At 46.9% G+C, this 25,168-nt stretch overlaps 2 protein-coding genes across 4 annotated transcripts; one reads left to right on the top strand and one right to left on the bottom strand.

The window, feature by feature from the left end:
* Positions 1-1,111: 1,111 nt before the first annotated feature.
* Positions 1,112-19,180, bottom strand: Ska1 (spindle and kinetochore associated complex subunit 1). 3 transcript variants are annotated; one of them, XM_057788879.1, is made up of 7 exons: positions 18,988-19,180; positions 10,656-10,751; positions 7,285-7,409; positions 5,586-5,683; positions 3,105-3,242; positions 2,043-2,212; positions 1,112-1,537 (listed from the first exon to the last, which is right to left on the bottom strand). In XM_057788879.1, exons 2-7 carry the CDS (start codon positions 10,738-10,740, stop codon positions 1,389-1,391), a joined length of 765 nt encoding a protein of 254 aa, XP_057644862.1. In that variant the 5' UTR covers positions 10,741-10,751; positions 18,988-19,180; the 3' UTR covers positions 1,112-1,388. The 3 variants fall into 3 exon arrangements, with proteins under 3 accessions (XP_057644862.1, XP_057644861.1, XP_057644863.1); XM_057788878.1 differs by lacking the exon at positions 18,988-19,180 and adding an exon at positions 11,273-11,396; XM_057788880.1 differs by lacking the exons at positions 7,285-7,409; positions 18,988-19,180 and adding an exon at positions 11,273-11,396 and having other exon boundaries at positions 5,586-5,661.
* Positions 19,181-19,370: 190 nt separating this feature from the next.
* On the top strand, positions 19,371-24,699 carry Cxxc1 (CXXC finger protein 1). Its single transcript, XM_057788625.1, has 15 exons — positions 19,371-19,701; positions 20,370-20,488; positions 20,589-20,689; positions 20,973-21,208; positions 21,297-21,470; positions 21,829-21,855; positions 21,932-22,177; positions 22,294-22,401; positions 22,549-22,733; positions 22,988-23,195; positions 23,270-23,380; positions 23,510-23,559; positions 23,707-23,803; positions 24,037-24,189; positions 24,272-24,699. The coding sequence occupies exons 1-15, from the start codon at positions 19,699-19,701 to the stop codon at positions 24,416-24,418; spliced, it is 1,965 nt and encodes a 654-aa protein (XP_057644608.1). The 5' UTR covers positions 19,371-19,698; the 3' UTR covers positions 24,419-24,699.
* The last annotated feature ends 469 nt before the right edge of the window (positions 24,700-25,168 follow it).

The following is a 25,168-nucleotide window of genomic DNA, read 5'->3' as shown; positions in this document are numbered from 1 at the left end:
ACTTTAGGACCACTCGGATCACTGCGGCATCTAGTCTCAAGAACGGAGAAACTACTGGGTTCACAGGTTCTCCAGTGTGATCCTGTTGTTCTTCCTATTCTAAAACCTACTTAAACTCATAAATATATATTTCTATCCCGCTGAATCTGCCCTTCTAGAGAATTCTGACTAACACACCCATTATCAGGAGTTTGGTGATTTTGCTGGGACAACTTAAGAAAATGCAGGGAAGCACTGGATTTGGCTTTGAGAGTGTATACAAATCAGCAGCTGGATAAAGATGCTGCCTCAAAGGTCTCGGGCACAGGAATATCTGTCTACACAGAGTTGGGGTGCATCACTTTCCTGGCATATCAATGTTTTCCAACCAGGAAGACAAGGACATAGCCCATCGGTGTGATCAACAATCTCCAGCCCCAATCCAATCCCTGGATCCGCTGGAAATCGCAACTTTCTAATCATGGCTTTGTCTTCCTGGCAACCAGCTCCCACCTTGAAGCCATTCAAGAATCACCTCACTATAATTTGATCGGGAGGAAATTCAAAGGCACTTGAGAAGTACAGTCAGGAGCCGGTTCCAACACAAGATGCACCCATCACTTAGGACACTACAAGGGTCTTAGAAACTCTGAACGGAGAACTGGGAGGGAAGATGAGGCAGACAGGCTGGCTGATGCCAAATGCGTTTTCGGCAAGCTGTTCCCTAAGGACACACGGAAAATCAATAAGCAGACATTACATCCCAGAGGGCTTGGGTTCCTCATCTTTCCCAACATCAAATCTGTGCACATGGCACCTGCAGTGCTGTCCACTTCACACACTAGATGGACTTTTCATTGCGTACCCCATACAGAGGCTGGACATGGCAGGGTTTTTTTTTTTTTAATTAATTTAAAGTTAGCGTACAAAGAAATGAGTCCCATGAATGACTACATCTTCACACCCTGTGTGACATTATACTTTATTCTAACCCCCCCCCCGCCGGCCCTTTCCTGTGCTTGCTGCCCACTCCCCTTGGTGGCTCCCAGATAACCCTCCCTTCTGTTCTCCTATCACACCACCCCATTATCTTCTGTTTCTCCCTCCCCTCACTTCTAAAGATCTCCTTTCTGTCATGATCTGCACTTCACACATGTAATTTCAACCTAGGTTCCACATATGAGATCAGATATATTGTTCTGACTTTGGCTTATGCACTTGCTGTGAGTCCCAGCTTTATCCCCGTCCCTACAGGCAGTAGACTTTGAAAATACATAAGCTTTATTCAAATAAATTTTTGTTTCTGTAAGAAACAAGACCAGAAAATGGAAGCTTAAAGACATTACACATGAAATGCCAAGACTATTCTCTATACCCTACTGCCACTCAGTCCCGAGCCTGCAAAAGCCTCAGGTTAGGACATAGCGAGTGAGTCCTCCTCCTCGAACCTCTGATAGTCTCTGGCAATGCCGCAGGATGTTCAAGATAGCGTATAACCTCTTGTCGGTTTTCAAATTCGTGAAGTCCTTTAGGTCAGCTTCCACGAAGAAATAACGACCTGGAAAAAGAAACACCGGGTTCTAACTCCCACGAGTCCCATTCTCACAGACGTTTGTATGAAAGCACCTTGTGAACGGCTGAGTCCTTCTTACTGTCCCTCTCCAAATAAAAACAGCGGAAAAGGGTATTCCTGCTAAAACAATGCCCCAGCAACTGAGGCAAACTGACATCGCTGCCGCATTTCTTCAGGGGAGCGCTACTGTCAAGGGCAGCGCTGGTGTGCCTTAACAGCTCACTTCAGAGACATTCTGCAGAGATGGTAAACAGAAAGGAAACCACAGCAAGTCCATCATTTAACTAGAAGACCTTGGGTGAGCTGAGGACTCTTTGTCTAGTCTGCAAAATGGGTCAAAAGGACTAAAGAGGACTAAAGCTAAGAGCTGTCCAGCACACAGTGATGTGTCAGCTTGGCTGGGGACGAACAACTCTCTAGATGCATCATTTCCTAGAATTCCAGGCTTGTCCTCCTCCAAACATGCCCTCCCTCATAGATTCCACTTTACCTTTTGTGTCCTTCGTTTCTTCATTAATAAATCTTTGGTAGTGATTTCTCTTCACGGAAGTCATAGATGCTTTTGGTTGATGCATAATCTTGTATTTACTAACCACTGCCTTATTAATTTCTTTAATAACATCATTAATTTGACAATATGTCAAACGGGATTTCATGTACCTGGTTTTTTAGAAAAGTATATGATTATTCTTTTTATATTTTATATTTATATTTTCTTTATCATATATTTAAATATTTACTTCTACTACTTTTTTAAACAATAAAAATAAGGTAAAACAAAAACGTAGCACATTGGAAATGGACAGAAACGGAAGGAAAAGAAAAGGCACAAGAATCAGAGATCTACTCATTTGCACACTCGGGGATCCCATAAAACACTAAACTGGATAATTTATACACAGAGGACCTGGTGCAGACCCGTGCAGGCCCTGTGAGTGCTGCCTCAGTTTGTGAGTTCAATGTGCTTTCAGCATGCTGATTTAGAGGCCTTGATTCCTTGGTGTCTTCCATCCCCTCTGGCTCTCACACTCTTTCTACCTCCTCTTCAATAGGGTTCCCTGAGCCCCCAGGAGAGGGATCTGACCGAGACACCCTGTTGGGGGCTGAGTGTTCCCACGTATACAGTTATTCTTTAGAAATCGCCACTTACACTTTTCCTTTGAGATGATAATGTAGTTACATTTCTCCCTCCCCCAATGATAGTATTCCTGCAAACAGTGAATGGTCCTAAAATGCTGGACTGTCTGCAAGAAAAGTGGCAGGCACCAAACCACAAAGTGACACAATACAAGGGCGTAGTGGCACATGCCCTTAACCTCAGTGCTTAGGAGGACAGGCAGTGGATCTCTGTGAGTTCAAGGCCAGCTTGGTCTATATAATGTGTTCTAAACCAGCCAGGGCTACATAGTAAGACCCTGTCACAAGCAAACACTTCCTGGCCTTTTTGTTTCAACATTACATGTTACAATTCATGCAATCAAGCTTTATGACTTAAACAATCATGTATGTTGATTAATAGTAGTGAACATTAGAATTTATGCTCAGTACTTACGCAGGAACACCACTGAATTCATCAGTCGTTACAAATTGCATTTCCTTAATTACTCTCTGTTCTTTGGGAGGCTTCTTTGCCGGGACAGGTTCCTCAGCACTGACTGGCTCTGTAGGATCCGGATCAGCTCTGTTAACCCTACAGAACAGAGATGGACATACACAGGTAATCGTTAGAATCAAGCCGCACACCACACTTTTTTTTTAATCGGGGGGGGGCACTACAAATGTGTGACATACCCTGGTTTAATATTTCATAACCAATGTCTTCTTCCTAGCACTACCCCTTGGTTATAAAGATCTAAATTGTGGGAGGAATTTTGAAAATTAAATTCCTAAATCTTCAGAGTATGACTATTTTCATTTATATACTCAAGACATGTCGTGCACAGAATATACACACCAGTAGTCCCGTTTGCTTCTCAAAGTCACATACGTAAAGCTGCGCTAACTCCAAACAGCTTCTCTCCCACTTCCCTAGCTGTGCACCGGGAAGCAGCGGCATCTTCCGTCCATCCCAGTGTCTTCTGTTAGTTCTACTAGTCGCTACCCACTGCAGCCTCGTTCTGGTAAATGAAGTCTAGAAATAGGCTGGGGTCAACTGCCAAGACGAAAGAGACAGCTGCTCCCACAATGGCCGAAATGTTCCAAGAAAGACACCAGATCAGAAATCTGTAGATCCAACACAGAAACAAGAAAAGGGGACCAGACCCAGAGCACAGCAAGCATGATTGGTTGTTGTGGGCTGTCCATAAAATCTGAAATACTACCTTAGCTGTGTAGTAGAATTATGGTAGGAATTCCAATAAATCCAACAGTGATGGCGCATTCTTTGGTGAACGCTAACATGATCTCCACCGTTAAACTAGCTGACTTGTCCCTATACCTGATTCTTTCCTCGACTTTCTCCTCCTAATCATGTGCTAAGAATGTGTTGATGACCCCTGCACCAGCTCACCGTATCGACTGAAAACATCATCAACCTTTCAAAACTGCTTTGACCTGACCTGGATAGCAGAAGCTGGGCTACAATTCTGTTCTGCCGGCCACATTCCTCTGGATAGCCAATGTCCAGCCCACTCTACATCCCCGACAAATAACCACAAGGCCTCTTTTCCCTAACATTCACTCATGACTTTCCCAGACAGTCTTCTCTTCTTGCAGGGAAATCCTAAGCATTTTCAAGGCTAGAACAGCCATTACCTCTACAGAGGGAGGGTCTGCATCAGAAGTGTTTTATGGTACTGGTAATACACTGTTCTGAATTTAGCTCGTACATACATGGATACCAACTATTCTTCAATTTTTACATATACTACTACAATCACTTTTCTATATATGATACACTTCAAAAATTAAATTAGTCATGGAATGTTTGTATGCACTGAAAGCACCTTTTAGAAACACAATTTTGATGTCAGGCTTGGAGAGATGGGGGTCAGGCATGACACAGAAACTCTTACATACAAAGACAAAAAAAAATGATAGAGGATCTTATTCAGAGCCAGGCAATATGAACAAGGAAGAAAAGACACAAAAACCCAAGACATACTGGACAGCTGGGAGCTAAGAGAACAAGAAACAGTGAAGACAGAAGGCCCTGCTGAGGCCAAAAACACAAAGGGTTTGGATACATGGATAACAAAAGAATCACTGAGTTCAGCCTTGGATGCACAAAGTTTGAGAGAGAGCAGATTTCCAGCAGGCCACTAGAATGGCAGAACTAGACATCAAGAGCAGACCTGGATGTTTCAGAGCACTGACAGCTGGAGTCAGGCAAGCACACAGGAGCCACCACTTATGGGAGGGAGGAGGGAAAGGGGGCAGCCACAGCTGAGGATGCCAGCCACGGATGCACAGGGCAGCAGGGACACAGCTGGGTGAGCGAGGAACAGACACGGAGCTAAGGACCAACTTGTCTCCCTGCAACTTTCAAGCTGTTGTTTTCATGAGGGCAGGGCAGTGGTAGCTAAAAGCCAGGCATAAGGGCCTCTGGAAAAACAGCAGTGTAAAGCTGATGGTTTCTTCTCCAGATGTTTTTCAGGATTCCCTGAGCTTAGCTTACCCTAAAGGCAGAGGTTTTTCTGATTTGCAAGGGTCAATGGAGATACTACACAGAGGTCAAAACCTTGGTGATGTCCAGAGACCTTCACTGTCCACTTGGTAGAGGCGTGAGACTGGTATCTGGTGGAAGGAGATAGTGATGCTACTAATCACCCAACTCTCACAGCAAAGAACGTTCTGGTCAAAGCTTAAAAGTCTAAGAATGGGGGAGGGAAGTGGAAGAGTGTGCAAGGGAGCCTTGCCTTGGGAAAGGGGTCGTTTTCCTCAGAGGTGCAGAATGAGGAAACTGGAGGAGACAGGGGAAGTGTGGTTTCTATCGCCAGAGACAAAACCTGAATGATCACTGACAAAATAGTCAAGTACGTGGCAGAAAGACTGAGGTATTTGTGGAAGACAGCAAGAGTCAGAATATACTTACAAGCTCTCGGCGGCTGTCACCTGAGGCAGATAGGAAGGAATGTGTTCTCTGAGATGCTCCACAGCTTTGAAATCGCCTTCAAGAGAGTCACAGAGCTCCTAAGTGTTAAAAACACTTGTGAACAAGACTTCCTCCTCTACGTGTGTGATGTGTGTGCATTCACAAGACTGTATGCTCACAGCCCTGGTAAGGGCTGAACACACAGAATGCAATGAGAAAGCACAAATCCAGCAACTCAGATGAACAACAAAATAACAATGATGAGCTTCAGGGCCGGGTGTAGCTAGTGCACTTGCCTACCCAGTACAAGGCCCTGGGCTGGATCCCAACACAGGTAAAAAAGGGGGGTGGGAGAGGGGAGACCTGTAACTTCTAGCGCTGTTTCTACATGATACTTTTCCCTATTGGATTTTTTTTTTCAGAGAACAAGCACTATAATCAATCACATTAGAATCACGAGATCGAGTAAGTTTAAGTCTTTCCCAAACACTTTAACCTTGGGAAGCAACCAAGAAACAGATGAAATAATGATGTTTCTCAACCTAGCAAATTGCTCTTACTGAGTTAGCACACGTTCCCAGTGCTGCCTATGAAACAGCACCAGAGGGACCATGGTCAACCCAGATGGGAGGCGTTCATATGCTTTTAGTTTCTGAGCTTTAAGTTTAGGGATTTTGTTTGGTGTGAGTGTTTCAGTGTGTATGTGTAAGTGTGTGTATAGTGTGTGGGAATATATATATACACACTGTACACACACATGTAGTATACACTCGGCATGTTCCTGGACAGGAGGACACTGATAGACCAACACTGTTTTCCACTCTGAGTCTATGGCATTTTCTTTCCAAGAACTAAATTATGCTCACGGCCACGTTTTACTTTCGACTGGGGATTAGCATAAGCATAAGTATGCCCGTGCCTAGAGCTGATGAGTCCAGACCGTGAAGCTGCAGGCTCACCCACCCTCCCTGGGCACTACAGTGGTGCCAGCACGACGCGGTGAGGGCGCCGGTTGTTTTCCTCATCAGGAAAGCACACAAGCACTCTGCACGGCTGAAGTCAGCTAGAAGTCTCACTTATAACACAAGTGCACGTGAGGTCAAGCTTTCCTTTAACGAGCAGACCTTGTACTTTATAGAAACAAACATCGGAAAGCAGCTAAGAACCAGTCTCCCTTTATCCTTTAAATGAGGTGAAGTGGTTTTCCAGCATGGCAGAGTACCAAGGTAGGGACCTTTCTCTCTCAGGGCAGGTCTTCTCCACTCAGCATTCTAGTAGGGCATCATCTGTCTACATTAAACCTACCTACAAATATTCTTCAGAAACTTTCCTTTTAGTAAGTTTATGCTATTGGCCATAAAGAGAGTGTTGCCACTCTGAAACTCCTTTATACTGAGAACACAAATGTTACTTTATAGACTAATTTACAAAGCCAAGAACTTAACAAACAAAGGATCCTTAAAAATGACCTGGTCAGGCGGAGGTTGTACACTCCTTTAATCCCAGCACTCAAGAGGCAGACAGGCAGATCTCTGTGAGTTCGAGGACAGCCTGCAGCCTGGTCTACAAAGCTATAGGGAAACCCTGTCTCAAACAAACAAACAAAAAAAACAACCCCAAAAAACAACAACAAACAAAAAAACTGGTGATTAAGGAGTTTGTGTCTATGCTTTCTGCTTTCCAGTTAGGAAGGCATTACCTTAAGTGACCTGTTGGTTTGTTCTTGATACTGAATTTCCAATTCAAATTTATTTAGAAGTTCATTTATTGTAATGATCTCATCTCCTACTTTACTTAAGGTGGTCTTCAAGGCAGGTTCTTGGCCTGTTATAAAGAAAGAGAAAATGGAAAAGAAAGTGTATGTAAAACCAAAACAGGCAAGTGCCAAGTAAACTTGGGATGGACAGTTATGCTTTAGAAAAACATTTGCGTTGGGAAGGACATCCTGAGACCTGTCTCCATAGATAACTTTTTTTGGGAGGGGGGTGTTTCAAGACAGGGTTCCTCTGTGTTGCTTTGGAGCCTGGCCTGGAACTAGTTCTTGTAGACCAGGTTGGCCTCAAACTCACAGAGATCCGCCTGCCTCTGCCTCCCAACTGCTGGGATTAAAGGCGTGCGCCACCACCACCCAGCTCTCCATAGGTAACTTTAAACCTCCTCTGTCTTGTTTTGTTGTTAAATGACAGGTTCTTGCTATGCAGTAACCCAGTCTGACCTCAAATTTAAATCCTCCTGCCTCAGCTTGTACAATGCAGGTCTTACAGGTGTATGCCACCAGACCTGGTCTAACTTTCATTTCAAAGCAGTAAGGAAGAGGAAGAAGAGAGAGGCAAGTACAACATGCTTCCTGCTGCTTTTATTTCTGGCAAACCCACTAAATATAACAAAACATCTGGAAATAATGAACACCTGTATATAAGCATTCACGAGGGAGAGGTCATTCTTCTTGGGATGACATTAGGTGGGACTCACAGACACCAAGTAGGGTGTGTGAGCAGAGGAGACAACAATCCCAGTCATTACATGTGGAGGAATGTTAGAGAGGAGGCTTTTTGTCTCAGTGACCGCCCACCCTTGACTTTACTATGGATAAGAGCCAATGACTTTGAGACCTCAAACCACAGAGTGTTAGAAATGAAAAATCTCAAGTGAGGCTGTTACCCTGCTTCAGAGGACATATGATTAAAGTGTAACCCGAAAAACTTAAAAGTGACAGGGAGATAAACTCATGTTATACTGCCCTTCCAGTGCATTTATTTATATAAAGGGGCAGAGTCTCCGGGAATTTGTAATACAAGTTTGGAATTCATATTCACACCATCCCCAGGACTCAAAACCTTCAATCAGAGATAGAAACAACAACAAAAACACAGACTGGGTGCCTGGGAGAAACAAAGACAAGACATTTTTATAAACAGGGTGTTTACACTTCGTGTACCTAGCACCTCTCTGGACTCGGATTTGAAAGGGATTGGAAAACCTGAAGTTCCTTCTTCCCTACAATTAGGAAGTGATGTAGAATAAGCAAGGTTACTCAGTAGGTGATGTAATCTGCTGCCAAGCCTAACTAACAACCTGGTTTTGATCACAGTGGAAGCAGAAAAGCAACTCCTGAAAACAAAGACAAAAATGTTATTTTAAGAGTAACTTTAAAAGCTGTAGTGCCAGTCTGGTATGACTGGGCACTCTTTTACTCCCAGCACTCAGGAGGCAAGGCGGAGGCAGAGGCAGGAGGATGACTGTGAATTCAAGGCCAGGCTGGTCTACAGAGTTCCAGGACTACATAGAGAGACATTATCACAAAAAAAAAAAAAAGAAGGAATTTTTATATGTGCTTCAAACGACCAGACAAGGAAACACAAAGAAGTGAGGAACATTACCATCCATATCTATAGACTGTGTGGAGACAAAGGGAACTAGCGATGCTCCTGGCCTGAAGTCCGAGAGAGCAACAACTGTTACAGGGGTTGCTGCAAAGACGACTACATGAGAGGACAAGGAAGACTTAGCATTGCATCTGGGAATTAACAAAACTCTTGTCAAATGCCAGCTACTAACTCTGTGAGGACCAGCGCCATTCTAGCTTTGCAATGCAGACACTATCTGGCACTCAATTCATAACCACCAAAATGAGCTAAGTTAATTTCAAGGTTTTTTGTTTTGTTTTGTTGAGATGAGGCCTCACTACACAGCCCTGGCTTCCCTAGAACTCACTATGTAGACCAGGTTGGCCTTGAACTCAGAAATCTGCCCGCCTCCGCCTCCCAAGGACTGTGATTGACAACCTGGGTCTGATAAGTTAATGTTAAAAGGGTACTGATGTTTGTACTAAGAATAATTTTAGAAAGATGAGTTAACTGGCTGGATATAGTATCTGTCCTGACCACCACTATCTCAAAGGAAAAAAAAAACATTAGACATTTACACTTTAGTAACACAAGCAGCTCAGCAAGTACACACTTGATGTTAGGTATCTGGTAAGCTATGGCAGTCAGTGGGAGGAGCGACTAGACTTTATTAAACAGGTGGTGGCAACAAATATTCTTCTCATTTACTAATGACAACGGTCTAGTAGTCTCCCCTACTCCTGCCAGACTTTGGTGGGGTTGTCTGAATCCAACTTTATAGACCCCCAAATTATGTTTATCCAACCTAATCCAGCCCTCATAAAGAGAATCTAAAGAAAACTAACCATTAAAAATCCAATTTCTTTCTTTTCTTTTTGTTTTGAGCAATGTTTCACTATATAGTTCTGGCTGTCCTGGAGCTCACTCAGTAGACCAAGTTGGCCTCAAATTCTCAGAGATCACCTGCGTTTGTCTCTGACTCCCAAGTGTTGGAATCAAAGGTGTGTGCTGCAATGACTGACCAAATTTTTTTCAATAAATGCGGAAAAGAGGTTATACAGGCGGAAAGACGTAAAGAGGGAATTCAGACTGAGAACCATCATTCCCCCTCCCCCGAGTGTTCAGAAGATAGATGACTTGGGCAAGCCTCTTCTGAGTCTTGGTCTCCTTGAGTATAAAATGAGAGGACTTGCTATGTTGAGTTCAGATGTTTTTGATTTAACTTTCTATAGAATGTGAACCATTAACCACAAAATAAACAGGTTCCTTTTTTAGACGTTCTCAAATAAGTACTGAAAACACCAAATATCTAGGAGGGATATTCAACAGAATTTCATTATTTCAAAGAAAATTAAAACCTTAAACTATCAATCCACATCACAAACTACAGCAAAAACTCCAGTCTTTCCAGAAGACAGAGCACCAGTTTGGTTGGTTGGTTTGTTTTTGTCTCTCTCTTGGGGTAGTAGGTAGGTCCTTTCAGCTCTAGAACCAAAGACGCTTCGAATCTAATTATTGGACCTATATTTAAGAAAAATGTTAGTAAAGTTAAATATTCCCCATTACTTAACGTTGCCTCTGCATTATTTGAAACAATGACACTGGAGCGTTTTGAAAAATCACTATTGGAAATCTAAAATTACCTTACTAAGAGACACTCACGAGAGGACAATAATCAAGATGCACTGTGTGTTCCCCAAAGCAGTGAGTTGATTTTGCTTACCAAGATTTCTTATCGACAGAATTTTCTTAATATTGTCAATCTTCTCATTAACGTAAGAGCATAGCTGTTCTAGATCTGAGGCCATCCTCCAAGCAGCTGAATAAAACATACAGAAACGCTTTTTAAAAGAAAGTTACATAAAGCCAAAATTCCGTTCACTTTCAAAACCTAAAAATAGTAAACAACATTGCTTTGAAAGAACACAATTTGAGGGCTTTTTTTTTTCTCAATTCTACAAACATTCAGCGTCTAACAAACACACAATGGTAACATGTCTTGAAGGCTCCTGCTGGTCGTCTAGATACATTAAACCAGAGCTACCATCATTTTCGGGGAGTCGAGGTCTCATATTTTGGGTGTAAGATGGAGCGAAAAGTCCTTGCAAGGATAGGTGAAAAGATGCCGGTCTGAGCAGGCGTGGCGAGTCTTTGGACATCACGACACGACATTGTCACGTTTATGTTGGAGAACCGTGCAAGGCAGTTACCAAGCACAAAATCGTAAAAGAGATCTCATAACGTTTACGATTTTGTGCAGATCCCGGATGGCCGCGCCTGGCTGGAAACCGAAGTCGGAGAAGAGGGAAGCCTTCTCTCCGCGCCGCCCGGTTCCCCCACCTGCTAAACGATGCCTCCGGCGGCTTCGGGGCCAGGGACCTCGCAGGGTCTGAGAGCAAAGACGCTTCGCTGCGGCTGGGGCGTGAATGCACCGGTCTACTGCCAAAACGCCGAACCCTAAACGTTGCTTACAGAACTAAAATTCAAACTGCCCGGCAGCCTTAGCGCCCGGCAAGCGCGCAAGCGCATCCCTCAACTGCGCAGACTCTGTTGGCAAACGAGTTTCCGCCCAACACCACAGCGTCTGGGCGGGCCTGGAGGCGGGGTCAAGAGGCGGGGCCCGGGCGAGGTCAAGAGGGAGGCGGGGCCCGGAGGCGGAGCTGGGATTGGATTGGCTCACTTCTAGCGCGGAAAGGTCCCTTTTTGAGCCCCGGCGCTCACAGGCGAATTTATTCATCATCCTCCACGACCACAGCACAGCCAGCTGCCTAGCGTTTGCTATAAAATGAGTGACTCAGTGGGTCTCGGAAATCTGCGGCAGAGTTCGTTAAGGGACGCTTCTACAAACAGCAGTGACCGTACGGAAATTCTGAGTTCAGGCACTTAGAGCATGTTTTTAAAATACTCCCGTACGATTCCAAAAAGCAGCCAAATTGGTGAGCTTGAAGATTCTCCCTTTATGGGGATTAGCTACTCTATAAAGGGAAATACAAACGCCATTTTAAAAATTGCAAACGCGCCGGGCGGTGGTGGCGCACGCCTTTAATCCCAGCACTCGGGAGGCAGAGGCAGGCGGATCTCTGTGAGTTCGAGACCAGCCTGGTCTACAAGAGCTAGTTCCAGGACAGGCTCCAAAACCACAGAGAAACCCTGCCTCGAAAAACCCAAAAAAAGCCGGGCGGTGGTGGCGCACGCCTTTAATCCCAGCACTTGGGAGGCAGAGGCAGGCGGATCTCTGTGAGTTCGAGACCAGCCTGGTCTACAAGAGCTAGCTCCAGGACAGGCTCCAAAACCACAGAGAAACCCTGTCTCGAAAAACAAAAAAAAAAAAAAGAAAAAAAAAAAAAAAGGAAAACCCAAAAAAAAAAAAATTGCAAACGTTTATGATATAAAAGTGAAAAGGATTGAGGCGCGGGTGGGGAGAGAGAATGGTCAATAAAATCCTAGTAAGCATACATGAAACGGCATTAGGAAATGTGCTACTTCATATTCCCTGCTGAGAAAAGGGAGAAAGCGTTCCAGGGCCGGGATACTAGCGCCACAGTCATCAAATGCCCAAGTTCTTGACATTCTTGCAAGACAACCTTGCCTGTCGTCAAGCCTTTCTCCCAAGCGATGGGATGAGCTGGGGGTGAGAGACTCTCCTCAAGCACCTTTAAGGTATTTTCCTGGAAGCTGCAGCTTGAAGAAAGGATCGGGGATTTTGAAAACAGCAATGACAATTATTAAATTTGAGGAGCAGGAATAAAAAAAGAAAAACAGATCCTAAGGGACATGTGAGTATACTATCCAACTGACAAACGTATACGATGTGGGAGTCAGGAGAACAGAGACATCAGGCTGGCTGGACAGTCACCCAAAGTTACTCTGTAATGTTGGGGCATCCAACTCTGGCCTACAAGCCTAGCATATCTGACAGACACTCCTGTGAAGCAGAGAGGACAGCAGCCCAGAAGGGGGAAACAAGTGGGTTTTATAGTGTCTCTAATAACTTAAGGGCAGGTCCCTCCTCTCAGGAGATTTTTCCTGTCTTGGGTAGATCAGGGTCCCTGAGCTGAGCCTGCTGGGTCTCTTCCTGACCCAACCAAGCCAGGTTATGGGTAGTAGATATCCTTTGGCCTGTGACAGAATTCCCTTTAGGGAGGAACGAGGAAACATCAGTTATCCAATAAATAAGATCCCTGAGACCCAGGGTGTCCTAGGAAGTTTCATGACAACTTGACACAAGGTATAGTCATCTGAAAGAAGGGGAACTTAATTGAGAAAATGCCTCTCTAAGACCCAGCTGTACAGCATTGTTGAGGATATTCAGTCACACCATGAACTCTGATTTTGCATTTGTGTTAATTAAATAAAATTAACATTGGGTCAGGAGGCTGAGTTAGCAACTAGTTGGCAGAAAGTAATCATAGAGCATCAGAGGGCATCCACGAGATAGACACAGGAAGTAGTAGGGAAGGATTTGTAGAGGCATGACTTTTTTTGCTTGACAGATCAGAAGGACACTTTCTTTTGGAGACACCAGCAAGGAGACAGAGTTAGTTGCTACTCAAACACTTGAAAGACCCTCACCCACTGGGTGCAGGCCCAAGAAGGAGAAGCCCCACGACTCAATTAACCAATCCAGCAGATGCAAGAAGCAAGAGGGTTTATTAACGATCACGTGACCGGGTGTCTCTAGTCTCCGAAGAGGCAGAGTAACCCCGAACAGCAATTCCAGCAAGTTTTTATAGGCAAAAAAACCACAACATTAGCATAATGGGTATGGGGTACAAAATGATTGGACATAACATAAGCATATTAGATCAGACCTGGGCCACAATTGTCAGTTCCCTTAAATTTCCCAGAAATACCATAAAAACGTTGATATTGCCCACAAACTTTATCTGTCTCAGTCTGGGCACCAGATGCTTCCTGAGGGTGATCAGAACAGGGTACTGTGGTCAGGATGCAAGCGCGGCAGTTAGGATTATTTTGCAAAATTTGCAAGTTTATACTTCTCTCTTTTTTGTTGCTGATTGTCTTTAAAAGTAGTTGCAAACAGGCTTTTCACTCTCTGAGCTGACAGGTTGTCACACCAGCCTTTGAACATCAAGTCTTATTTATAAATATAATGATCTAAATTTAGTTAAAGTCATGTTTAGCAGAAGTAGCAGAACCAGTGCCTGCAGCAACAGGAGTCCCACCAGACGGCGGCCCAAGTGGCCAGGCTGCGGTCAAAGAAGCAGGCCGGTAACTGCAGAGTTACAATTGCTGGCTGAAATGGCAGTAGGTTAAGGCACAGCCACTGAGCCAAAGATAAAACAATGAGGCAGTTTCTTAATTAATGATCGATGGGAGAGGACCATCATGGTAGGTGGTGCTACCCTGGGCTGGTGGTCTGGAGTTCTATAAAAAGTGGCTGAGTAAGCTATGAGGACAGTACCAGTAGGCAGCATCCTCCATGGCCTCTGTATCAGCTCCTGCCTCCAGCCTCCTGCCCTGACTTCCTTTAGTGATGCACTACAATGTGGAAGTGAAAGCCCAATAAACCCTTTCCTCCCCAACTTGCTTTTTGACCACAGTATTATGTTGCTGCAATAAAAACCCCAAGTAAGACATGGGGTTTCCAAGGAATGCTGGGTGTTAGGTTTCTGTTTCCTCATGGCCATCAGCCCTGGCTAAGGTTGGGTAGCCATTCTAGGGTGCCATCTTAGGGGCTGGCTTTGTGACCTACGGGGTGCTGGAAGTACAACTGGAGTCCTCTGTAAGAACAAGAAGCAGTCATGACTGCTGACCCACCTCTCCCACAATTCAACGTGTAAGAGAATCTCGAAACGAAGGAAGGAAGGAAGAAAGAAGGGAGGGAGGGAGGGAGGGAGGGAGGAAGGGAGGGAGGGAGGGAGGAAGGGAGGGAGGGAGGGAGGGAAGAAAGAGAAAGAAAGAAAAGAAAGAAAGAAAGAAAGAAAGAAAGAAAGAAAGAAAGAAAGAAAGAAAAGTCTTCTAAGCAGGAAAACTGGGATGCTTCAGAGGTAATCCAGCATTTTACTTGCCATTAGAATAGTCCTTCAGATAATGTTTTCTTACTTGGAGTTAAACATCTTTAAATACCTTCTCAACTTTCAACATATTTAAAACTAATTTAAAGGGTGTTAATTCCTATAGTTTTCTTTATTTATCTTTTGGGATTTGTCTTTGAATTACTAGACAAGGAAGATGAGTCTGGACAACTTGCAATTCTCAAGATTGAAATAAATGTTTATTAGTGGAACACAAATAGAGCTCACAAATTGCATTGAGTTTATGGTTATAGAAGCATTTTGATTTGCCCTTTTTTGTGTTTTGTTTCAAAATGGTGTATTTCAATAAAATTGGGGCTACTATTATTTTGATCTGACCTGGATAGAGACTTGAAGTATTTAGAAGAACAGCTGAAATCTTAGTAGGTCTTATGTGGGATAGCCCTCATGTAGGCTGCATTAAAATCTCATACTGCTAAAGTGGCATTTAAAACAAAACAATAATAACAACAATACCATTGGAGTGGAGTTGAATTATATAGCCCATTAGTGTTTCAAATAAATGTTTCATAACCTTTCCACAGAAGGAGCACTTATCTTTTTATATTTCTGTCAAAGATTGCCTTTCCTTTTAGAAAATGACCCTGCTTTCTGCTTTCATACTTCACTTAATCTTGAGTTAAAGATAGCAATTGTTCAATAAAGTCCCCTGTTGTGGGATATTTCTACACTGTGTGAAGGTAGAATGTTGTGGAATAATTCTTCTGTATACTGTGAAGATGTGTTGCTCTCATTGTTAATAAAAAGCTGATTGGCCGATGGCTAGGCAGGATGAGGTAAGTGGGAGAATCAGACTAGGAATGCTGGGGAGAAGAAGAGCGGAGTCTCTGGAGACGCCTTGAGACACAGAGTGAGCAGGTTAGGAAGTTTGTACAGGAGGTAAACAAGTCTCAGGGCAGCACACAGATTAATAAAAATGGATTAATTTAAGTTATAAGAGATAGCTAAAAACAAGCCTAAGCTATTGGCTAAGCATTTATAATTAATATTAAGTTTCTGATGGTTATTTGGGGAGTGGATGGTGGGGCAGAGCTGATCTGCAGTCTTAGACGGAAAAGTTCAACAACAACAACATATTGCTGTGATTAGTGTGATAAAAAGCTAAATGGCCAATAGCCAGGCAGCAGGTATAGGCAGGACTTCTAGGCAAAGAGAGGAAGGAGGAGGAGAAATCTAGGCATGTGGGAGAAACTAGAGGAGACACGGAGGAAACAGGATGTGTGGTGTGTGAGAGAACATACTAATATAAATGGGTTAATTTGTTATAAGAGCTACTTATAAACAAGCCTAAGCTTTAGGCCTAGCTTTCATAATTAATAATTCTTCATGTCATATTTGTGAGCTGGCAGCTGAAAGAAAAATCAGACTATAATCATCAGTGATACTACCCACAGTATAAATGTGGAAACATCTTTACTGACAGATTTAATTTAGTTGTAACTGTAGGGTAACACCCACAACAGTTGTCATAGCTGTAAGGGAGGGCACAGTGAAGCTACCTAACTCAACCACTCCATGGGTCAGTCAGGAATAAGCATGAACCCATGCTAACATTTGTTGTGGTTCTATTTAGAATGTCATTTGAAAATTTTCTGTCACCTTAAAACTCAGAGTCTCATACAATGGTGTGCATAAAAGAGTTTATTCAAGCCCACATGTTGTGAGATGTTTGATTACACTGTGTAAAGACATGTCACTGTGATTGATTTAATAAAAAGCTGAACAGCCAATAGCTAGGCAGGATTTCCAGGCAGAGAGGAGACTGGGAAGAAGAGCAAAGATACCATGAGATACACACAAAGAAAGATGGGTAGTACGTAGATGAGGTAAACAAGCCTTGGAGAAGCACATGAATTAATAACAATGGACTAAGTTATAAGAGCTAATTAGTAATAGGCCTGAGCTATCAGCCAAGCTTTCACAATCGATAAGAAGCCCCACTGTAGTGATTTGGGACTGGTATGATGAACAGAAAAATCCATCTATGCACAGTAAGGAGAGTGGCCCAGAAAACATCAATTTAATTGACCAGATTGTTGGGGGCCAGCTGACCTGTGGTACAGTACCTGAATAGGGAAGGGAGGATTAAGAAAGGAAGAGACAGAAGACAGAATCAGGAGGGCTCTCAGTGAATACTGCCACAGCCCCGAGCTTATTTCTCATACTCCTTTTATAGCCAAGGCAGAAAGGGGAGGGCAAACGACGTCTTTACAACTGTTTGAGGTGATTCCAAGCACCTCCTTAGTTCTCAGAACATCTCGTCACCATGTCTTTGGCCAAAATCCTGCTCTTTGGCCTTGAAGAACAAGACATCTAGAGATCATACCTTTGACCAAACATCCTGTCCATTGGCCTTGAGGAGCAAGAACAAGCTTAGACTTTCTGAATTTAAGTCAAGATGGAATTGAGTCAGTGTGGGACACCCACACTGGATTAAATACTGAAAAATGGCCACAAAGATTCTAGTTTTACACACACACACACACATACACACATGCACGAAGCAGGCACAGCAAATGTATTGTTCCAATTTGACTGGTCATCAAGAATAGACTAGGGGGGCTGGAGAGATGGCTCAGTGGTTAAGAGCACCGCCTGCTCTTCCAAAGGTCCTGAGTTCAATTCCCGGCAACCACATGGTGGCTCACAACCATCTGTAATGAGGTCTGGTGCCCTCTTCTGGCCTGCAGGCATACACACAGACAGAATATTGTATACATAATAAATAAATATTTGAAAAAAAAAAAAAAGAATAGACTAGGTTCTTAACTGGTCCTTGTTCAATAGACACTCTATGATAAGTGAGAAGGAGACAGTCTCTGGGTTAGTTATTACTCTAATAGTTTCAAAGCTAGTTCAAAACTAAAATTAACTAGCCAGTAAGAGTAGAATTCCGGAGGACCTGAATTTGCCCAACAACCAACGTAGTCCAGATCTGATGGGAAGTTATAGTTTTCCTCTAGTTTTATCTAGTTCTAAATGTTCAACAAAAAAGATACAGAGGAGCTGGGGACACAGTTCAGTTGGTAGGCTGCTTGTCTGGAATGTGAAGCCAAAACCCTGGTTCCAGTTGTCAGTACCCCAGCACATGCTTCTTATTCTAGAACTCTGGGGGTGTAACAAGCCCCTGACCTTAGTACAACTGACACCAAGGTAAAAGCACCCTTCAGGCCTTGGAACCCAGCTTGCCTATGGTAGGCAATATTTACCAAAACAGAAACAAAGGCAAAGTCAGTGGTTCAGGATGTGGCTGGGAAAGTCCATGAATGGACTAACCTTGCTTTTGGCCTCTGTAGTTGTGCTTCTTGCTATCTGGATGTGATGGTGCATGACTTTAATCTCAGCACCTGAGAGACAACAGCAGGTGGTTATGTGTGAGTTCGAGGCCAGCCGGGTCTACACAGAGAGTTGAAGAACTTCCAGGGTTAGATAGACCCTGTCTCAAAAGTAAGTAAAATAAAATAAAAATAAAATAAAAGGATATTTTCCTTCAGATCTGACTGAAAAACATGAGGGAAGACGGGTAAAAAGTGGATAAACAACTGGGCAGGTACGATATGACTCTTAATTCTTCTGTGGAGCTCTGGGTGGAGCCCTGGCATCCCATTGATTGAAAAACCCCAGCTTAGCTGCTGTAACGCCATTTTGCAAGGCTTTCACACAAACAAGTATAAGTTCAAGGTAAAGTCGGTACTCCTAGGCTGCCAAACAGGATATCTGTGGTCAGACATCAGGCCTAGGAGGGGAACGAAAAGTTCTGGGAAAAACGACGTGTGCCCTAGATAGAGCCAACTCAGCTATTATCAGATCTTCATGTCCCCGAGGAGCTTGTCCCCAAGTGAACCCATCGCCTCATTCGAACTGACCAATGGGATCCCTGTAACCATACATCTGCTTCTGTATGACTGCTTCTGCCGCCCGTTTCCATATAAAAGACCCCCTGCCCAGCCTGGGCGCCCCCAAGTCTTCCAAAGAGACTCTGGCGCCCGCAGGTACCTGTGCACCGCTCAATAAAAAAAACCTCTTGCCGTTGCAGCCAGTGGTCTCGGACTGTTCCTTGGGTTCAGGGGTCTCCTCCTGAGGGAAGGTCCTCCCCGAGGGTCTTTCAGATAAACATCGAAGGGTAAAATGATTGGATGGAGGAATGAATGAGACAGATCTAGGCAGTGACAGGATCATCCAGTCTGCGGCAGCAGGCGTGTACGGAGTCAACGACCAAGATGGCCACGCCCTTTGGCAGGCGTGATCAGGAAGCTACCGCCCGTTGCCTAGGAACGCACGGAGTCCGCCTGCGGAGGCACAAACAGCTGACGACGTGTGCGTCGCAAACTCGAAGCAAGCGCGGCCATATTGCCCTCTGGCGGCCACCGTACGGACTCGACTGACAAGGTGGCGGCGCGCTCGGAGGCGCCGCGTTCTAGGCGCAGCCATCGCTCCCGGAACGTACGGTGGCCGAGACCTTATGGACTCAATGGTTAAGATGGCGGCGCCTGGGCGACAGCGGCGGATCTAGGTGGGCGATCCTATTTGTTTCTGCTCAGCGGTCGTCCCGGGCGTGAGGAACCAGAGTGCGGTGCCGCGGAGGCGGGCCCGGGAGCGGAAGTGGTTGTGGGCGCCTCTGCCACCGCCGCGGACACTGCCCCGGGGCTTGCTCGAGTCCGCGGGTCGCTGCCCGGGGTCCGGAGCGGGTACGCCGTGAGCGCAGAGATGGTGAGTCCCCAGTCGGGACGCGGATCCCAGGCGGAGGTCGCTGGGGGTGGCGGCGGCTGCCTGGTGGCAGGCGTCTGGGGCTGCTGGGGAGCTGTGTGCCGAGTCTGGGGACCGACGGGCGAAGGTGTGCCGTGGGATTTGGGGTGAAGCGGCTGCGGGTTCCGGGATGAACCGTTGTGGGGGGTCCGTAGTGGAACTTGAGCAGAGACTCCTCCAGATGGCAGCTTTGTGGGAAACCTTCTCGTGAGGTTCCTTGGTCAGAGAGATAAGCACTTGGCCATAAGTATTTCTCTGGAGAACCGTCAGGCGGGGGTGGGGTCCAGGAGCTAAGTTGTAGCGACTTGTGAGAAGCCTGTTTGGGGCGACGGCAGAATAAATTAAGTGGTACCCGAGTAGAACTCTCGAAGGGGACAATGTAATAAGTGTCTGTGATGAGCGGGGAGAGTGACAGGATGCTGCTTGTCAGCGGGGTGCGTGATGGGAAGGCTGGAGCAGAGTGCTGCTGAGAACTAAGCAAAGTCGTGAGGCCCAGGGTTGAGTGATGAGGGGTGGGCGAGCTATGAGGATGAAGCCGCGAGGGGAAGGAAGTCCAAAGACCCGGTGTGGGAATTTGTGGGGAGCCGTGGTGGAGTTGTAAGGGAGTCATCGTTGGGGGGTGGGTCTCACAGGAAGGAGATGGTTCCGACCTGGAGCCCCCAGATGCTGGGGAGGACAGCAAGTCTGAGAATGGGGAGAACGCTCCCATCTACTGCATCTGCCGCAAACCGGACATCAACTGCTTCATGATGTGAGCGAGGGAGCGGCGGGTGGGCCCATGCCCGGCAGGGTTGGGGGACACTGAGGAAGCACACCCCTCACGTCTCTACCACTTGCTCCGTTACATGCAGTGGCTGTGATAACTGCAATGAGTGGTTCCATGGGGACTGCATCCGGATCACTGAGAAGATGGCCAAGGCCATCCGCGAATGGTACTGTCGGGAGTGCCGAGGTGAGGCCTGGCGTGGGCAGGGGAGGCAGGTGGGTTCCAAGAGATGAAGAAGAGCGGAATGGGAGGGATCATGGGTAGGCATGGTGTCCTCTGTGGACAATGATTGCGTTGCTCTCTAGTGGATTGGAATGCCAGCTCCAAAGCGAGCAATAATGGAGGAAGGGGCAGCTCTCTCCTATAGCATGAGCCAGACAAGTAGGTGGGGTGGGAGCAGAGAAAGAGGTTCTGGGATCCTTCAGATTCCTCCTGCAAAGCCACTTTGGTCTCACTCTTTGCCACACAGAGAAGGACCCGAAGTTGGAGATTCGTTATCGGCACAAAAAGTCCCGGGAGCGGGATGGCAGTGAGCGGGACGGCAGTGAGCCCCGGGATGAGGGAGGAGGGCGCAAGAGGCCTGCTTCAGATCCAGACCTGCAGCGCCGGGCAGGGTCAGGGACAGGGGTTGGGACCATGCTTGCTCGGGGCTCTGCTTCGCCCCACAAATCTTCTCCACAGCCCTTGGTGGCCACACCGAGCCAGGTAAGTGGCTGCAGTGGTTGGGGTGGGTGAAGTTCTCCTTTGGGCCCCATTCGGGGTCCTGATCTCTACCCCGGGCATTGTCTCCTAGCATCACCAGCAGCAGCAGATCAAACGGTCAGCCCGAATGTGTGGTGAGTGTGAGGCATGCCGGCGCACCGAGGATTGTGGCCACTGCGATTTCTGCCGTGACATGAAGAAGTTTGGGGGCCCCAACAAGATCCGGCAGAAGTGCCGGCTTCGCCAGTGTCAGCTGCGGGCACGGGTGAGCATGGACAGAGCTGGGCAGGATGTGGGAGAGCATGGCTGGGAGGCCCAAGTAGGGCTGTGTTAGCTACAAATGAGCAAGTATAGGTGGGATGGAGCTTGATTGTGTCCAGACGAGTGGGAGGGTCCCAGCATGTTCAGGTGGATGACATATGACCTAAGTAGCTGACAGGGCCCATATATTTTTAGGTGGTCAGGCGTGGCAGGGCACAACAGGTAGGCCTGAGCGTATCTTTGTGGTGAGGGGAGGACTAAAACTGCATTTGGTGAGACAAGGCTAGGATGAATAGCTGGGGCTAGGACAGGGTGACCCTCCATTTTCCTGGGGCTGACCTAGGCCTTCCTCCTGCGCACAGGAATCCTACAAGTACTTCCCTTCCTCGGTGAGTCCAGCCCCCAGGGCGGGGCAGGGCATGCGGGCAGGGCGGTCAGGGCCAGTCCTGAGATTCTGCCCCGCAGCTCTCGCCGGTGACGCCCTCAGAGGCCCTGCCAAGGCCCCGCCGGCCACCACCCACTCAACAGCAGCCGCAGCCGTCGCAGAAGCTGGGGCGTATCCGTGAAGATGAGGGGACGGTGTTATCATCGGTGGTTAAGGAGCTACCAGAGGCTACAGCCACACCGGAGCCCCTTTCAGATGAGGACCTGGCACTGGACCCTGATCTCTACCAGGACTTCTGCGCGGGGGCCTTTGATGACCACGGCCTAGTGAGTAGCCGCAGCATCCTGTGGTGGGGGAGGCAAAGGGCACACAAGGCTGCTTGGGGGAAATGGGTGGTGGTGTCATGAGTTGATCTGGTGGTCAGAGCACGCCTTGCTTGCAGCCCTGGATGAGTGACACAGAAGAGTCCCCCTTCATGGACCCCGCCCTGAGGAAACGGGCAGTCAAAGTGAAGCACGTGAAGCGTCGCGAGAAGAAGTCTGAAAAGAAGGTGATGGAGAGGGTAAACTGGGTGTGCACGGGAGAAGATGGGGTGGGGATGGAGACGGGGAAAGAGCCAGAAAGCTGGAGTGCAGAGGCAAAGAAGGCCTGAGGCTGACCTCCGAAGCACCTTGACATGACACGTCTTGCCCCTTAGAAGGAGGAGAGATATAAACGGCATCGACAGAAGCAGAAGCATAAAGACAAATGGAAACACCCAGAAAGGGCTGATGCCAAGGACCCTGCATCACTACCGCAGTGCCTGGGGCCTGGCTGTGTGCGTGCTGCCCAGCCTGGTTCCAAGTATTGTTCAGATGACTGTGGCATGAAGCTGGCAGCCAAGTGAGTCTTTCCTGGGCCCTGAAGGGAGTCAGGAAGTGAAGAGTAGGCATGACTAGAGCTTTCCGTCCATATAGCTACAGTTCAGTCAAATCCCCATCTGGCCACATTAACCCACTACTCAGTCCCCATCGGCCTCTCCCCTACCATTCAGTCTCTCGTCCTTGCACCTCTGCGTCATCTGTTTGTTCACTGTCCCGATCACCCCACTTACTGCTTTTGGTGCTTCTCTGCCTGTACTTCACTGCCTCCTGTAGCCGCATCTATGAGATCCTCCCCCAGCGCATCCAGCAGTGGCAGCAAAGCCCTTGCATTGCCGAAGAGCATGGCAAGAAGCTCCTTGAACGCATCCGCCGTGAGCAACAGAGTGCCCGTACCCGTCTCCAGGAGATGGAACGCAGGTTCCACGAGCTTGAGGCCATCATTCTTCGAGCTAAGCAGCAGGCTGTGCGTGAGGACGAGGAGGTAAAGAGCGTATAGCTGGGCAGGACGCGGGACCTTATCCTGCCTGGCCTCCTCATTCCTCTCGTCCTGTACAGAACAACGAGAACGACAGCGACGACACAGACCTGCAGATCTTCTGCGTCTCCTGTGGGCATCCTATCAACCCACGCGTTGCCTTGCGCCACATGGAGCGTTGCTATGCCAAGGTCAGGGGCCATTCTAAGGGAGTGGATGGTATGGGGATGTCCATGGGCCGAGGTGGCCCATAGATTTGTTGCCTGGGTGGTATCTTGAGAGGGCACCCAAAGTCCTTTTATTTGTGCTTATCTTTCCAGTATGAGAGCCAGACATCCTTTGGGTCCATGTACCCCACACGCATTGAAGGGTGAGTAAGGGTACCATGTGGAGTTAAGGGTAGTTACGGCTGGGGTTAGAAATGGGATAAAGCGTGGAATTGGGGCTGGAAATGGGTATGGGACTTTGAAATGGTTAAGGAGTTACTCACAGCTACCCTCCTGTTAATCTCTACCAGGGCTACCCGACTCTTCTGTGATGTCTACAATCCCCAGAGCAAAACATACTGTAAGCGGCTCCAGGTGCTATGTCCTGAGCACTCACGGGACCCCAAAGTAAGGTTTTCCTTCAATTACCTATGTCCTGCCCTGCCCTGCCCTGCCCTACCCTACCCTGCCTTGTGTCTCATAGCCGTTTGTTCTTTCTACCTCCCTTCTTCTCTTTTTTCCTGTCAGCTTCTCTTTCCTCCCTTTCTTGTCAATCATCTCCAGTTCCTCCCCTTTTGCCTCCTTTTCACTCTCCAGATTCTCCATCCCTCCTCTCACGTCTGCCCTTGGTGTCCCTGCAGGTGCCAGCTGATGAGGTCTGTGGGTGTCCACTTGTACGTGATGTCTTTGAGCTCACGGGTGACTTCTGCCGCCTGCCCAAGCGCCAGTGCAATCGCCATTATTGCTGGGAGAAGCTTCGGCGTGCAGAAGTGGACTTGGAGCGTGTTCGGGTGGTAGGTTTTCATATTGGGTGTGACCTCAGTCGGCCTGGGCTCCGGGGGCTGCTTCTCAAGCTTCCTTCCACTTCCTTGGCAGTGGTACAAGCTGGACGAGCTGTTTGAGCAGGAACGGAATGTTCGCACAGCCATGACCAACCGAGCAGGATTACTTGCCCTGATGCTGCACCAAACAATTCAACATGACCCACTCACTACCGACCTTCGATCTAGTGCTGACCGCTGAGCTTCACCAGCCCAGAGCCCCTCAACCCTGCCTTCCAGTTAGGGAAGTGGCCCTGCATCGCCAGCTTTCTGTTCCTCCGTTCATCTGTTATTCCACCACTCCTTAGTTTTGTCCCTGTGCCCATCTCCTTTCCGGCTTCCATTTGCCCTTATTAAAGGGCCTCTGATGTCCCTTGTCTGTCTGTCTCTCTCCATATTCAGTGCTGGGGTGAGACCGTAGTTTACTCACCTTTGCCTATTCCCATCCCCTAAACAAACTGGTTTTGTTAATAAAATTTTGAACAACCAACAGGGATATCTCTTGATAGTCTCCATTCTTCTATTTTCAGTTGTGGTCCCGACCCCTGGACGAGATAGAGGTGGCATCTCTGTACTCAGGAGGGACCTGGAAATGTGTGGGCTGGGATATTCAGTGGACTCATCGTGTGCTCCCTTAGACTGTACTCAGGCCCGTATCATGGTATAGTGGTATCCTTTCAGCTTTAAATGTGAGCGTGTGTGTGTATGGACCTGGACATGTGTGTGTAAGAGAGACAGATAGACCTGGACCACCTTTGGGCCAGGACATACTGTCTTTAGACCAGAGGTCATGCATTCAGGTTGCCTTCTCCCAAAGACTAGGGGGATGTGTCTTCACCAAGAGCCCTACCCAATCTGTACTGCCCAAAAGAGACACAGAAGATGCCATTCAACAAGAGTCCTTTATTTGTAGGCATTTGTAACATGCTCATACCAAAAAGACTTTTCAATC

The sequence above is a fragment of the Chionomys nivalis genome, chromosome 14 (assembly GCF_950005125.1).
Source record: "Chionomys nivalis chromosome 14, mChiNiv1.1, whole genome shotgun sequence".
Classification (NCBI taxonomy): domain Eukaryota; kingdom Metazoa; phylum Chordata; class Mammalia; order Rodentia; family Cricetidae; genus Chionomys; species Chionomys nivalis.
Note: the sequence above shows the minus strand (reverse complement) of the source record. Positions and strands in the feature narration are given on the sequence as shown.